Genomic DNA, 15,271 nt, shown 5'->3' on the forward strand with positions numbered 1-15,271 from the left:
ATAATTTAATTAATACATTAAAATTCTACGTTACGCCCTTTTCTCCTTGAGCCGTGTCAAACGACAGGCGATCGGTCTACATCATTGTTTGTCATTCTATTAGCTAAGCTAACATCTTTCATATTTTTCGACTTAATATCCGGGGACTCTTAATTATACTGAACACTGCGAATTTTCGTGGACAAGACGCAAAAAAGGACAGAGATTATTTTGTATTAAATCTTTTTTGGACATAAATTGAATAATTCCATCAATGATAATTGATTTTTAGTAATTATTGATTCGAATTCTATATTGAAGTTTAATTTGTGATGGTATCAACCAAAAAGTGTTGTGCCGACGTACATGTTACGTACCTAGTACCTTAACTATTTAGTATTTAGTAAGCTATGCTACAGGGTCAAATGAACGTTTATTTGCTTGATAAAATGTATTTAAAATATAATATCTACTTCAAACCTAACAAGTTATTGTTCCCTTTAATAAGCGTATAAATTCAAACTGAATCCCAGACAGCTTGTAAAGAATAAAATTCATGACGAGTGAGTCTTGCATAAAACTGCAAGTATACGACCCGACTCAAAAAACAAAAACATTACGCGGTCTTAAACAAAATCTGCTGCAAATACAATAAAACCCTTATCTTTAATACGGCGAGATGTCGTCTTCTTCGCTACCGGATTACTTTATCTTAGTGCTCTGACATCTCCCTTTTTATTATATTTATAGAAAACCTTGAGGGAAATTTGATTAATTTCGCGAATTTGTTGTTTAAGTGAACGTTGGGTTTCGAACTCTAATAACTAATTATGTGGTTTAGATGGTTTGTACTTTCAGCGCCTATAAATAAATAAAATTTATCGCATGACTACTGTTCTTGCGCGACTTCGCTCGCTTCGTTTTTCATTTAATAAAGGTTTTTTGACTGTGTCAGTTGTTTTCTTTATTAATAATATATGGAATTGGCGCATCTTAATGAAGAACCTTTGCACTTACAAATTCACAATCACTGTTTGACCCTCCTTTAAGAAAATGTTTTTTTTAGTCATTATTGTAATATTTTTTGGAACCTATTTTATGTACGTGGCTTATTTTTAGAAACATAACGCTTGTCAATTATAACCTATTTTATTTACAATAAAATTATTTACAAAATAACCTATTTTATTTACAATAACCTGTAGTACAATTACTTTATTAAGCCTTGCAACATTGTGGCTATCAGAATAATTTCAATATGAAACAGTATAAACATTGAATATTTTAAATTCAACGCAGTTTTATAATGCACATACGTTCGCAAAATTTCTTCTGTTTGTTTAAGATTCACAAAATCAAGGCTTCTGAATTCTGTGTTTGCTTTCTTAATGCCGTTTTATTTTTATCGTCTATAATTTATCTTATCGTTAATATTTACTCCTACTTATTTAAATACGTAAGGTTGTGATGTTCAGTTGTTTCGCGCAGTTGTAACTATTGCTTAAATTCAATGATGGGTGTATCTTTGTACAGTCACATGAACTATTCTGCTGTTGAATGATTTTAAGGGACACTAATTGGAATCAACGTAAGTAATTATTTATTTTTTATCCAAGTGTGAGTGTAAGTGTCTGCGTGTGTGTGTTTGATATTGACGTGTGTGTATGGAAGTGTTATCTTCTTAAGTTTTGGGAAAATAAGCCACGACCATAAAATAAGTTATACCTATGACGTATTTCATTCTCATTAATATGATAATAGAAATACTATTACTTCAATCATAATTTAGACTTCAATTGATAAAGATTATCTAGGCAAGATATTTATAAAAAAAAAACTCTAGGTATGTGTTAAAGGTAGGTAGGTACCTGAATAAATCAACATAAAAACAAATGTATGCTTGTCAGTAATAATGTAACTTTCTTTATAAATCGATACAGTCATTTTAGAGTCAATCTATCACAAACAAATAAGCCAAAAAACCTCTTTATAACATTAGTACAGATTTAACCACTTATAAAGAAGATATGTTACCCGTTTCAGGAAAAAATGGACCATAAAAGCGGATCAGCAATGAATACACATGAAGGGTGCGACACACCCATAGTGCCTGGAATTTATCGTCCAAAAAACAGTAAGTGAATGCACCGTAATGCGAGGAAATAAAACCGCACGCGAGATGTAGAGTGAACTGAGAAATAAAAGATCTAAATTAGTGCATGCTGGGTAGTTTTTTACCGCGGGGTCAAAGGAAAATGCATTTTATTTATAGATGTTTAAGTATTTATAATAGAGAGTAATGCAGTGTTTAATAGCTACCTACGTTTTTGCTAAGTATTTTGTAATATTTTGTTTTTGATATTTTAAGCATTTGAACTTCCATATAATAATAAGGATTTAACAATCCGAACATTTTTCAACGTCATTCAAATAAGCAAAGCTTATGAATAATAATTAGTACCCTATTGTAGATATTAATGGTTACATTAAAAAATCTTTTACTAATTTATTGCAGGAGTACCAGTCTCCGATGTAGTGCCACGAAAGTACATGCGGGCAGTGTTCAAGAATGGGCAATTAAACATAGAAACAAAAACGAATCGACAAATTCGGCTCTTTTCCAATTACATCGTAGCCCTCGTAGAAACCCGTTGGAGGTGGACCCTCCTCAACTACTTCACAGCTTACCTCTCAGTTTGGCTCTTCTTCGGCACCGTGTATTGGATTATCTCCTACAATCACGGAGATTTCATCCACGAACATCTCCCACCTAACCAGAATACCTCGAATTTCACCCCTTGCGTCAAAAATCTTTACGGATTCACGTCAGCGTTCCTATTCAGCATAGAAATTCATACGACTGTCGCATATGGAAAGCGAGCAATCACCCTCGAATGTCCTCAGACAATAACAGCGATGTGCTTACAGTGCATTGTCAGCTCGATATTCCAGGCAGTAATGGTTGGCATACTTTTTGCGAAGTTGACCCGTCCGCGAGGCAGAACCCAGACAATACTATTTAGCAGACACGCAGTTATAAATCTCAGGAATGACAAATTTTGCCTCATTTTCCGAGTTGGAGATATGAGAAAATCCAGGATACTTAATATTAAGACTCAAGCTTACGTAATAAGATTCAAAACGGAGGAAAAAGAAATTGAAATATCTGATCAGATAGAACTGAACGTTGATATCGATGAGTGCGAATCGACATTCTTCCTGTGGCCCGTTACTGTTGTACATTTCATAGATGAAAATAGTCCATTCTATAGACTATCGGCTGCTGATTTGTTGTGCAGTAAAATAGAGATACTGGTAGTTTTCGAGGGGATAATCGAATCGACCGGTCAATCTGTACAGGCGAGGTCGAGTTTTACTGAGTATGACATATTTTGGGGTCACCGCTTCGCGACGATGGTAGGTTATGATACCGCGCGGATGATGTATGATGTGGATTTTTCTAAACTATCAGAGATTCAACAGGTGGATACACCTTTGTGTTCCGCGTGTGAATACAGCTGTCTGTTATCGATCCTGCCTGACACCCCGTTAGAATCCATTGGATCGTATGAATTTAATGAATGGACATGAAATGTATCGCCTAACAAACTATTGTTAAGAATGATCCAAAGTTGTATTTATTACTTGCAATTTATCCGAAGCTGACATTCAAAGAAGTATTGTTAACAATAAACGATAGCTGATGATCCAATTCTGAATTCTTTTGATTATTGCTTGAATAAAGTATTGGAATACAAATGCCTGCGTATTTATTTTTTATAGTAAAAAGCAATGTTATCAATTGTCAAAGAATAGAGAAATGTTATGGAATTACCAGGAAAAAAATATTGTATCCTTTTAAAGAAATAATGCATTTATTTACATTTTCTGTGAAACGCATTATTACGAATGTAGCTAGATTAATAGATACACTCTTATTAAAAACGAAAGATAAAAAGTAATTTCAGCCTAGCTTATAGAATTAATATCGTTAATTCGTTACGTGATTTTTTGCAATGTTACAAAGCAAAGCTCCATTTAATTAAGGCAAGTTTTGACTACGTTTCGCAATTAATTGGCAAAAGGGCTTTGAATCAAAACTAGGTCGGAATCGAGCCGTATTGTGTAATATTAACATGAAAATTACGTTATAGGAAGCGCTTGTTGATGTTTTAAGATGTTATTTCTGGCATGCTCAATTATATTTTGACATTTGAAATAAAAACTGTATAATTAAAATGTTAAATTCACAGAACTTAAAAAAAAATGTAAAATACATGTAAACCAACTACAAGTAGTAAGTACCAAGATAATTTTCATCATAAAAAATCGCGCCTAACGTTTTTATACCGTCTAAATTGCTTTTTAAAAAAGGCAGGCGTAATTTTTCTTAGCTGTTTATGAATGTCGACGGTCAAACGACTTTCCTGTAACAATAAAGATTTCAAAGTTCTTAACGAAATTTATGACGTCACTGGAGTCCTACTTTTATCTTCTTTTGAAATGAAACACAAATCACTACATTGTATATTTGAGATTTTTTCGTAGCACAAGTTTTACAATTATTTAATGTGTAAGTACTAAAGTTAAAAATGTATTTTTATGAATTAAATAAAATGTTTTAAAGAAGAAAAAATATATTCTTAGATCGTTTAGAAGATTTATTTGTTTGGATACTAGTTACCTTTAACTAAGTAGTTCCCAAAACAATTTAAGGTTTACTACTTTACTAGCGGTCCGCCCCGGCTTCGCCCGTGGTACATATGAAAAATAGATGTTGGCCGATTCTCAGACTTACCCGATATGCACAGAAAATTTTATGAGAATCGGTCCACCCGTTTCGGAGGAGTATGCAGACTAACATTGTGACACGAGAATTTTATATATAAGAAGATTTAAACTGTGCTTTCTTTTTTTGCATTTTGTACGGGGTTCATGCAAGCCCCGTGATTAATAACTTTTCTAGGTATTTCTATGTTTTCGAAGAACTTGAAAATTATGATGCTTCAATTAATGCTGATACTGAAAATACAAAAATACATAATTGGATATTTATTAAAACACATTTCCAATACTATTTTATTTAAAACAACCTAGCTATTAGATATAGGAATACCTAGGGTATGATCAATAATGAAAACAAAGTTTCATAAAAAAATATTTCTTGTATTTAAAAAAGACGAATACAAGATTATGTGCCTAATTTAACGGATCACGTTGTTTTCTTGGTTTATAAGTACTCCCTTGTGCACTATAATGTACATTGTATAAGCTCCACTGAGACTTACCACCATATTTGACATGAAAGCTCTTTATCATTATATAATATTATATCCTTTTGTTCAATAATAAATATAGTAACAGTACAAAAAAGAACTAAAAAACTAATGTTTATATAAGAAGATAAACTTACAAAATTATTCTATTGTTCGATCCTTAAATATAAAGTTTGAACTAAAGTTCCTTAAAAAGAGTTACAATGAAAAATAGAAACATACAGCTGCTAATATAATCGTGTTAAAAGTTTACAAAAATATAATATAAAAGTATGCAATAAAAAAGCAACCTCTATAGAACAGAAACTAAACTTCTTAGATCCCAGATTACGAGCTTAGATATTATACTGACACTAGTTTCATGGAAGCTTCTATTTCCACTAAACATAACTAAGAACTATCTCGACAGTCGAGATCTTCGAGACAAAGGCGTTCAAATCCGAATATTCATTTGATAGAACTAGAACAAGCATACACACAGAATACACATGTTATGCGAATGTACCACGTGTTTGCGTAGAGAGATAAAAACTACTTTACAATAAACATCAAAAAAGGAGGAGGTTTGGACTGCAGTTTTTTGTAACCTTAGAACTTTCGATTTAGTAAATCGATTTTAGTGATTCTTTGATATCTGAAAGCTTCCTTGTTGTCCATTTAAATGGTGTGGTTGGTTTAAATAATTTGAAGGTGGTTTATGTAGTTGTTTGTTAAAAATGATTAATACAGTATCTACATCCACGTTTCTAATTTGGTCACGCATTCAACTAGCAAACTTTTAAGATACCAACTTCAAAACCTTACGCAATACACGTCCTTAAATCTTGGCAATTATGCTTACAATTGTGTACATAATTAATAAACGTGAACGTCATTTCGTGCACGCGTGTACAAACGGTGAAATTAGCTCTGCCCGTCATACGTGTAATATTGTACGTGACTGTACCTCTCTGTACCTCACCTGGCATTCCTGGAATGAGAAATGAAAAGTTTTTTATAGTCCATATAGTCTTCATAATAAGGGTTATATCGCCTATAAACTGTTATGTGTTGTACACTTGAGTAGAGAAGTAGGAATTAAAAGTTTCTTCCGCCTAATATAAATCACTAAATATTACATACACACTCTTTCGTTTCATTTTATAAGTTTACGAGTGATTAAAAATTGAATTGATTTTTCAGATAATCTGTTCGCTCTTATCGATAATAATACATCATGGGAAATTGCGTAACCACATTTGTTATGCATAACAATACCTATTATGAACCACTTATAAGCTGAACAATTACACTCTTACAAATATTTTATACCGTAGCTTCGTAACCCTGTAGTGAAACCTCTACGAACTTAATAATGATGTTAATATAAAAAAAAGACGTGTGGCACTCGGGGACTGCCGCGGTAAAGCTACTGCATGCTATGCCTTCAAGCCACACCTCCGTGCCCGTCCCCGTGGGGGGGAGCGTGAGGTTTTTTTCGTTACGGAATTTCTGCATTCGGTCCCCGCGCTCAAGGCCCGCGATAGAAGCTATGCAATAGCTTAAAAGATATTTTAATTCATAACATATAATACTGTTTTATTATCTCTAAAACTTTTTCTCTGTATTTCGGTAGATTCTGCGCCAAGTGAAATTAAACGACGCACGTGCCAACGTATATAATTTAGCTGGACGTAGAAGCTTGGAAGTTGAATGTCTCTTTTAACTTTCAAGTTCTACGTAATTCTACACACACGTTAGAGTTTCCTCTTAAATTATGAATTAATTTACCATAAAGGCTTTATTGCACACCATAATAGAATTGCTAATAAATTACTGAGTGAAAATTGATGAAATAATTGGAATTTTCATGTATAACGTCATTGGAACCTATGAATTCCAAAGTCATTTATCTAGTTCAAAGATTCATCACCAATGTATCACATTGCAGATATCATATTTTTCCAATAAACAACTTTTTATCCTATAGGTTACATATTAAACTTTATTACTCATAAAATGTGCATACCTACATAATATTTAAGCTTAGAATAAAGAAATATTGTTTATATAAACACCAATAAACAGAGAGTTTTATTGTTTTATGTTTAAGACAAGAAAATTCGTATAAGTTTAAAGTAGAAATAAGCGGTTTGGGCGCGGCGTCTCAGAGGTCGCGATAACATGGCGTAATAGGACTGGAGGGGTGTGGGTTCGATTACAGGCTGAAGCGAATAATAATAATATTAGTGGCATATATTAAAGTAGATGATTGAATATTTACTAACTGCTCGGCGTGTGTGTATGGATTGTTTGCGAATGTATTTATAAATAAAAAACTAGAAATAAAAAACTAATCGATTCTAAAAATTGTTTCACCAATAGAAAATTACATTATTCCCTACGTAGGCGATATTTCAAACCCAGGCGGAATCGGGGCGGGTCGAAAACGCCAGTGTGTTACGCAAACGTAAGTGATTAAGGCTTTTTGCAGATTTTTAGAACATTTATTAGCATAACATGATGTTTTAAGAAGATTGTTTTCGAAGTTTTTGTATACAATAAATACATAAATATTAAAGCTTAAAGTCCATAATTTAAGTTACAACTCACACTTAAAAAATAATGTTATCTATCTACAACTTAAAAATGTCATATTTATCTAATTGTCCTAATGTGCAAAGATAATAAAAATAAGTATGAATAAATCGTTCAAATCTCATAAAACAGACCATACAACATTTACTAGAACTTGTAAAAGTGATTTTGAGTTTAAAGTTTGTAGTGAAAATAACAATGTGGTGCGCTTTATGTTATAATCTTTGTGTTATGATTTAACAGATTATAAAACAAAGGTTGACATCAGGTAGGTGATTAAATTTATTAAGAAATTTTTAATTGATTTTTATTTTATAAGATATGACATATTTTAATGTTAACGATAGTCTAAACTCTAAGCGGTCTAGGCTATAACATTACTACAGGATATTATTTACGTGGAAAAATATAACGCGTAGCGTAGTGTAGTTAGTGTAGCTAGAGTAGAGGATAGCAACGGAAGTAAATATATTTTTAAATATTATTTATATAGGTAGGATAATAAATATTATTTGTATTAGAATCTAAACGATTTTATTCTTAACGGGGGCTAATCATTGTATTCTGTATGTTTTTTTTTTTTGTAAAGCGTTCAAAATATCAATATCTATAATATAAAAATGAATCGCAAAATGTGTTGGTAAGCGCATAACTCGAGAACGGCTGAACCGATTTCGATAATTATTTTTTTATTATATTCCTTGAAGTACGAGGATGGTTTTTATGTAGAGAAAACGTAAATATGTACCACGGGCGAAGCCGGGGCGGACCGCTAGTGATTAATAAATAAATTGCAATTACAATATAAAATCGTGAATTTTAAATTTTAAATACAGTTTTATAGTCCATATTCATGTATTTGCCTAGTACATGTGAAGATCTTAATGTAAGGATTGTGTTCATGTTCAGGTCATGAAACACGAAGGTGGCTAGTCAGATAAACATAATTTTCCATTTCTTTAATTGTTATACTCGTAGTTAACAATAAAAAACATATAAATAATATTATTTTGTCATAATTACAACACAAAATCGACTCGAATCGACACTAATAGTGATATGTTTCCGAAATAAACGTTACATATATTAATGTCTTTCACCATAATATAAATACTGCAGCTGTAAATACTCTGATTTATTAACCGTTATTGATACGTATTACTATATATAAAAATTACTTTTGTCTTATCTTTGAAACACGTAAGGTCAATGGCTTCATCGCTCACATATTATAATAAAAATAAAAATAAATTATAAGAAGATTTCTAAGAACGATGCTTTTCATTTATGAGATCGTAGGTACTGATCATTAACCGTCTATACTTTGCTCTTAAAACGGAACAAAAATAATAAAAATGGAACCTTTTCATCTATAAAATGTGTAAAAGTCAATAGCCGTTACGACCTTTCGTAACGAACATACAAAGAACAGATCAAAAAACTTAACTTTTATGAATATAATTTGTTAATAACTCTAAAATATGCTATCAAGTATCAATACAGAACTTAGTTGACTTTTTATAACTGCGTTTTCTCTTATAAAATTAAATAAAAAATAGACCATAGAAACCACACATAACTTTTCATTGTATTTAAAGAACTATGTTTCTCATAAAAAGCAACTTTTATTTTGGTATATAACTGCCAAATATCATCAAAATCCGTTCAGTGGTGTTCACGTGAAAGATCCTCAAACATTCATCCATTAAAACCATACTTACCGTCACTTTTATGTTGTTGAATAAGGATATTAGCATATATCTTCACAAACTTTCTCATTTATAATATTAGTAAGAAGGATATTAAACACTTGACCGTAATTTGAAGCTTACTTCATTGAGAAGGCACCTAGCTTTTTCCGCCTATTTTTCCCTCTCTTTCCGTTGTATGTATGCTATCTCTCTCGCACACCTCTCCACCAGGTGGCGGGGCGCACGATAATGTCGGGCGCTGGATGTTTTTCATTGGCGTCTAGCTTCCGCCGCGAGAAGGTTGTCTACAAGACTACAACCTTGGTGCTATTAAGTATTAAGTATTGCTTAAAGCAAGTGCTAAAAGTGTATCCCGTCGGATCGGTACAGTGAGTTATTTTTACATCTATTCTAATAATATTTTACTTAAAAATGAGTAAAAATCTTTAAAGTCAACGGTATAATCGTTGGACTTTATTTAAAATGCTGAGGTTTTTAATGAATCCTTCAGCAATAGTTTATTTTTCAATATGCTTAAATACTTAATAGCATGAATAAAGATATTTAAAATTAACGATACAACCGTTACATTTTACTTGAAATAGTAACTTTTCTTTTGAAATATTTCATTATGCAATATGTACTAATTAATATTTGAATTTTTAATACTGTGAGTAAAGCTATTTTAACGGTGTTACCGTTCGGCTTTACTCGAATCGTTAATATTACTTTTGTGATTATTTGATATTACTAGATATATCAAATACCCTCTCTTGTATATAGATATTTTTAATATTTTATTTCATTTTTAATAATGTGTTTTTATTACAAGGGTACAAGTGAATTTTTCGTGGAAAAATTACAATTAATACTTAGTATGGATATGAGCCAACTCAAAGCTTTACAGGCATACAATCCATTGCTACGACTTTATTACATTGTCGTTATCGCTAGGAACGGTTCGGAATTCCTATCATAGTTTATTACTAAAAATTATCGAACGAGATGAGTCAGCTCCAAGAAGTCACGACATGTCAGAACATGTTGTGATATTATTTTATAAATCGTACGGGAGTTACCGCTCAACTGAATAATGATGGAATTCGCTCATGTATAGTAGATACGTACCATGAATGTTCCACACATTCAAAACTATCCGTAGTCTATACGTGTCCTTTTATGAGTATTATTCTGATCCGTTTTTATGTGAAAATAGACATATTACACACGGCTAATTTGATTGAAAATTACGTTTCCTATGTTCAAATGATGCAACTTTTTTGTTAAAACGAGTAAGTACCAAAAATTTTACAATTAAATTCTTTGGTTTACTGAACTTGTGCTGAAAGGGTTATCGTATAATAATTATCGAGATATCTTAATATAAATTAGATTTAGATACACTTATTTCAAAGGATTTACAATTCACTTCTAACGTTTTAGAATAATATTATAAACTTGTACACCTTGACAAAAAGTAAAAAATTGCGGGTGAGTGGAGATTATTTTGTGCAATTAAATATAACGTCCTACGACGGTATGGTTGCGTTCGTAAGGAATGTTAACGGATATAAAGCAACTAAATGTTACATCGATTGCATGAACAAAAATAAATATGAATCGAAGTTCATTTTAAAATTTAGTGAATTGATTTGAATTATGAATTTATTAAATGTCGCTAACATTGGAAAATAAGTTAAAGGACCTTGTTAATTGCTATATTATTTAAATGATTATTTACTGCTATTTTTATATTAGCACTAAGGTGTATTCTTGCTCGAAGCAGAATACATAAATGTGGCCACTACTCCTCGCAGGGGTTAGCCAGGTCAAATTCACCCTCGCAGGGTGTCTCTTAAGCATTTTTTGGCAGGCCCTACTTATTTCTAGTTACAAACATCCCTCGCGCAGCTGTCGCTCGCAGGGAAATGGTGCAAATATATATCGGCCCTCGCGGGGCTTTGATTACAATCGTCCCTCACGGAAAAGATGGTGCGAATATATATCAGCCCTCGCGGGGCTTTGATTACAACCGTCCCTCATGGAGAAATGGTGCAAATATATATCAGCCCTCGCGGGGCTTTGATTACAACAGTACCTCACGGAGACATGGTGCAAATATATATCAGCCTTCGCGGGGCTTTGATAACAACCGTCCCCACGGGGAAATGGTGCAAATATATATCAGCCCTCGCGGGGCTTTAATGGCGATTGGTGCAAATATACAAAGGATTGATCATTAAAATGATCATAGATATTTGCTTTTGTCAACGAGGACCCACGAAAGAAGTTTTGGATATGACCGTATCGGATCTTCACTCTTCTAAGGTAGGTAGAAAAAGGTTTTGAAATCTACTTCACAGTGGGCAGTATAGTAAATGACCTAATAAATACAATAAAGGTTAGATACGTCAAATAATGGGCGCATGAAATTGATACTTCGTATCCTAAAAGTTTACGCTTCAGGAATCAGGAAACCACCATTGGTTTACCAATTATGGAAATTGGAATTGAACAAATTGTATTTACCAATGCAAAGCCTAATCACAACAAAGGAAGGCGAGTCGGATCAAATATCATCTCGCAGATGATTTGTGGCGGTGGTTTCGAGGATTGTCACCAAGCCTTGTGTCAACGGTATGTTTGGTATCGTAATTAAATGGCACTAGCCGACCAATTTTCATATACAAACATCGGAAGAGATTTTTTAATCGCAAAGCGATTGAATGTAACAAATGACGATTGATTACGTATAGTTGACCTCTCATAGGCCTATTTTAGTTGCCCGGTCTTGTAGGCAATTTATTTGACTCGTTTTTCAACCCATTTGACCTCATTATTGCACCCATGAGATTTTTCTTCGGGGCTCAAACAATAAATCGCTGAGGGATTAGGATAATCGTTTGTTAGACAAGTTTTTTTTTGTCATCCCACCAGGATTATTATATTGTATAATAAAGTTATATACAACTATTAACGTAAAACGTTTAAGTACTCAACGAATGCTGAGAATACTGACTGTTGAGTTACATAGGATAGAGGATAAATAACGGAAAGTCAATCTTTCCAAACAAAAGCCTCTTATTATTAGATATTACTTGGAACCCCTACCCTTAACGAGAAAGCTCTGCCAAATGACTTCTCATTTCTTTGCTTTGAGGGGGGGGGGGGGGCAATAAATGAAATGTACAGGCTATACGGCTTTTAAAATATAAGTCTGGTAAGCGAACTAAACTTTGCTGGTTTAGTTCTTGCTATATCGCTATCCGTGCCTGCTTCTCGTGTTTACGGGTGAATTAAGTTTATCAATAGTCATAAATGCAATGCTATTCAGAGGATATACTGCATTTAAAACATGACAAAGTCTGGTAAGCGAACTAAACTTTGCTAGTTTAGTTCTTGCTATATCGCTGTCCGTGGCTGCCTCGCGTGTTTACGGATGAATAAAGTAATGTCCTGTCTTCGCATCCACAGCTAACTGTCCTATACTGTCATAATCTTAACACAGATTCATTCGACATAGCTCCCCACGAGCTCAGTTCTTCATTTTTGCACTCGCACAACTGTGGACAACACAAGAGCAATGCCTCCATTGGTAGCAGTTACAATCAAGGGATAACTAACCTTAGGCTAGCCATATTACGGATGTTGGAACAACCGACTATATTCAGGGCAATTTTCTTTGTTCAGTGTAACGTTTAGACTGTCGTAGCATTCCTACGGAACAAAGATGGGATCAGATCTGCATCCTTAATGCAGTTAATCGAAAGGAGATACTTTCAGACGACGATAGTATTCAAAACCCACCATATTCCTTAACATAATAATGCATAGTTAAGCTTATAATCTCTCTTGCCATTATCCTGCAGCAGAATTCCTTGGCGATAATTTATCCTCGTTAGAACGAGCGAGGGTTGTTACGATAATATGAGAAATCCTAGTCAGTTAGAGACCTGAACGACGCGATAGAGTACCGCTATTTCAGTAGTAGTAACACCTAGAAGGGTGAAGGTATTCTGGAAAGCGGAACTGAAGGCCCGGTCAGCAGCATCAGCCACCTAATAGACAGTGTTCAGTGCTGCACCACTATAATCTGCAAAATGACTCTGACGGTATGAAAATGTGGAGTACATTTTCAAAATATCAAATGATATAGTTGGAATAAAAATCCTATTTGCCTCCGTCTATCCAAAAGACATACGGAGTAGCTAGTTGTAGTTGGTTGAATTAGAATAAAGTAACTATAGTTAAAATCCTTTGTTACTGACTGGATAAATTTGGCTCTTTTCCTATTTGACGTTCATATAGCTGTTGACTGCCTAGTGTTGTGCACAAACACTATTATTATAAACTAGCGGTCCGCCCCGGCTTCGCTCGTGGTACTTACGTTTTCTCTACATAAAAACCATCCTCGTACTTCAAGGAATATAATAAAAGAATTATCGAAATCGGTTCAGCCGTTCTCGAGTTATGCGCTTACCAACACATTTTGCGATTCATTTTTATATATAAGAAGATAAGTCACGATATGTAGTCCCGAGGCTTTCGGTATATAAGTTCTGATGTAAATCATAATTATATCTTAAAACCGAATTGATTAAAAGTAACGTACTTGGCTGTAGTAATTGCAGTTTTGGGACACAGATAAGCTCCTTATCATTTTAGTCTCTTAAGTTCAGTATATTTGTTTCCAGTACAGAGTTTATGACCTATCAGTTTTAAATAAATAATTCATGCATTGTACTGAAAGTACTAGCCATGTTTAGATTATGATTGGTGGCGTTGGCTCTAAACATTAATAGCGCACGGTTTGGTTGGATGTTAAAAATCTGTATGATAATTAAAACCGTTTACCTGTTTTGATATTTTATTGCCTTATTCAAGGGGTGACCTTTTAAATTTATTTCTGACCCCAAAAGTAAGGACCAAGTTCTCTTCTTGTCCGCTTGTAGCAGGTTGGGTTAAAACTGTGTAAGTTGAGACAGGTGGTAATTCTATGTTAAGATGATTCAATTGTGCTTCTACAGAGTTCTAATTGAATAAATAAAGGTTTGAGTTTGAGGTATTTTTGCCTCGTCGGGATCAGCTGTTGCTTCATTTTGTAAGTAACATCTAAATGCGTAATTGAAAGTCGTTACTGGCGCTTTCGCAGATTTACGCTAAAGATAGTGAAAATTGTAGTAACTTTAACTTTTCAAGCCCAAAAGGTTAACTAAGGTACGCTTGAACCAATCTCATAAGTTCTAATACTTTTAATCATTATGATTAACTTTTTGGTTCTTATTTGATTAACTTTTCATCTGGGATTGTTAATATATTATATAATATAAAAATTTGTGTGATTTATTGGTAGGTATACTATCTGCACACCTTACTCTTTCAAATAAAGAAATAAGTAATTACTTATGTATTCAAATTCACATTGGCGTCCATATATTGTACACCAGGTGGGTAACAAACAGGTCTCAATGAAGTAAGCTTCAAATTACGGTCAAGTGTTTAATAGCTGTGTTTTACCTGAAAATAAAACACATATTAAATACTTACCTATATTTGAAGCTTACACTTAACGTCCACCTGTTGTGGATTTCGACTCAATGAAAAACATCCAGCGCCCGACATTATCGTGCGCCCCGCCACCTGGTGGAGAGGTGTGCGAGAGAGATAGCATACATACAACGGAAAGAGAGGGAAAAATAGGCGGAAAAAGCTAGGTGCCTTCTCAATGAAGTAAGCTTCAAATATAGG

The 15,271-nt window shown here is 33.4% G+C and overlaps 1 protein-coding gene across 1 annotated transcript; it reads left to right on the forward strand.

Moving 5' to 3' along the window:
* The first annotated feature begins 2,028 nt into the window (after positions 1–2,028).
* On the forward strand, positions 2,029–3,684 carry LOC149900419 (G protein-activated inward rectifier potassium channel 4-like). The gene is made up of 2 exons (XM_090112764.1): positions 2,029–2,113; positions 2,495–3,684. Exons 1-2 carry the CDS (start codon positions 2,029–2,031, stop codon positions 3,568–3,570), a joined length of 1,161 nt encoding a protein of 386 aa, XP_089968890.1. The 3' UTR covers positions 3,571–3,684.
* Positions 3,685–15,271: the final 11,587 nt, after the last annotated feature.

Source organism: Colias eurytheme, chromosome 18 (genome assembly GCF_061535395.1).
Source record: "Colias eurytheme isolate Ceu_HAF_F1 chromosome 18, ilColEury1 Martin Lab GWU primary, whole genome shotgun sequence".
Classification (NCBI taxonomy): Eukaryota; Metazoa; Arthropoda; class Insecta; order Lepidoptera; family Pieridae; genus Colias; species Colias eurytheme.

Coding starts and splice junctions, on each gene's coding strand:
- LOC149900419 (XM_090112764.1), top strand. CDS start 2,029: ATGGACCATAAAAGCGGATCAGCAATGAATACACATGAAGGGTGCGAC. Junction 2,114..2,494: donor AATTTATCGTCCAAAAAACA/GTAAGTGAATGC, acceptor AATTTATTGCAG/GAGTACCAGTCTCCGATGTA.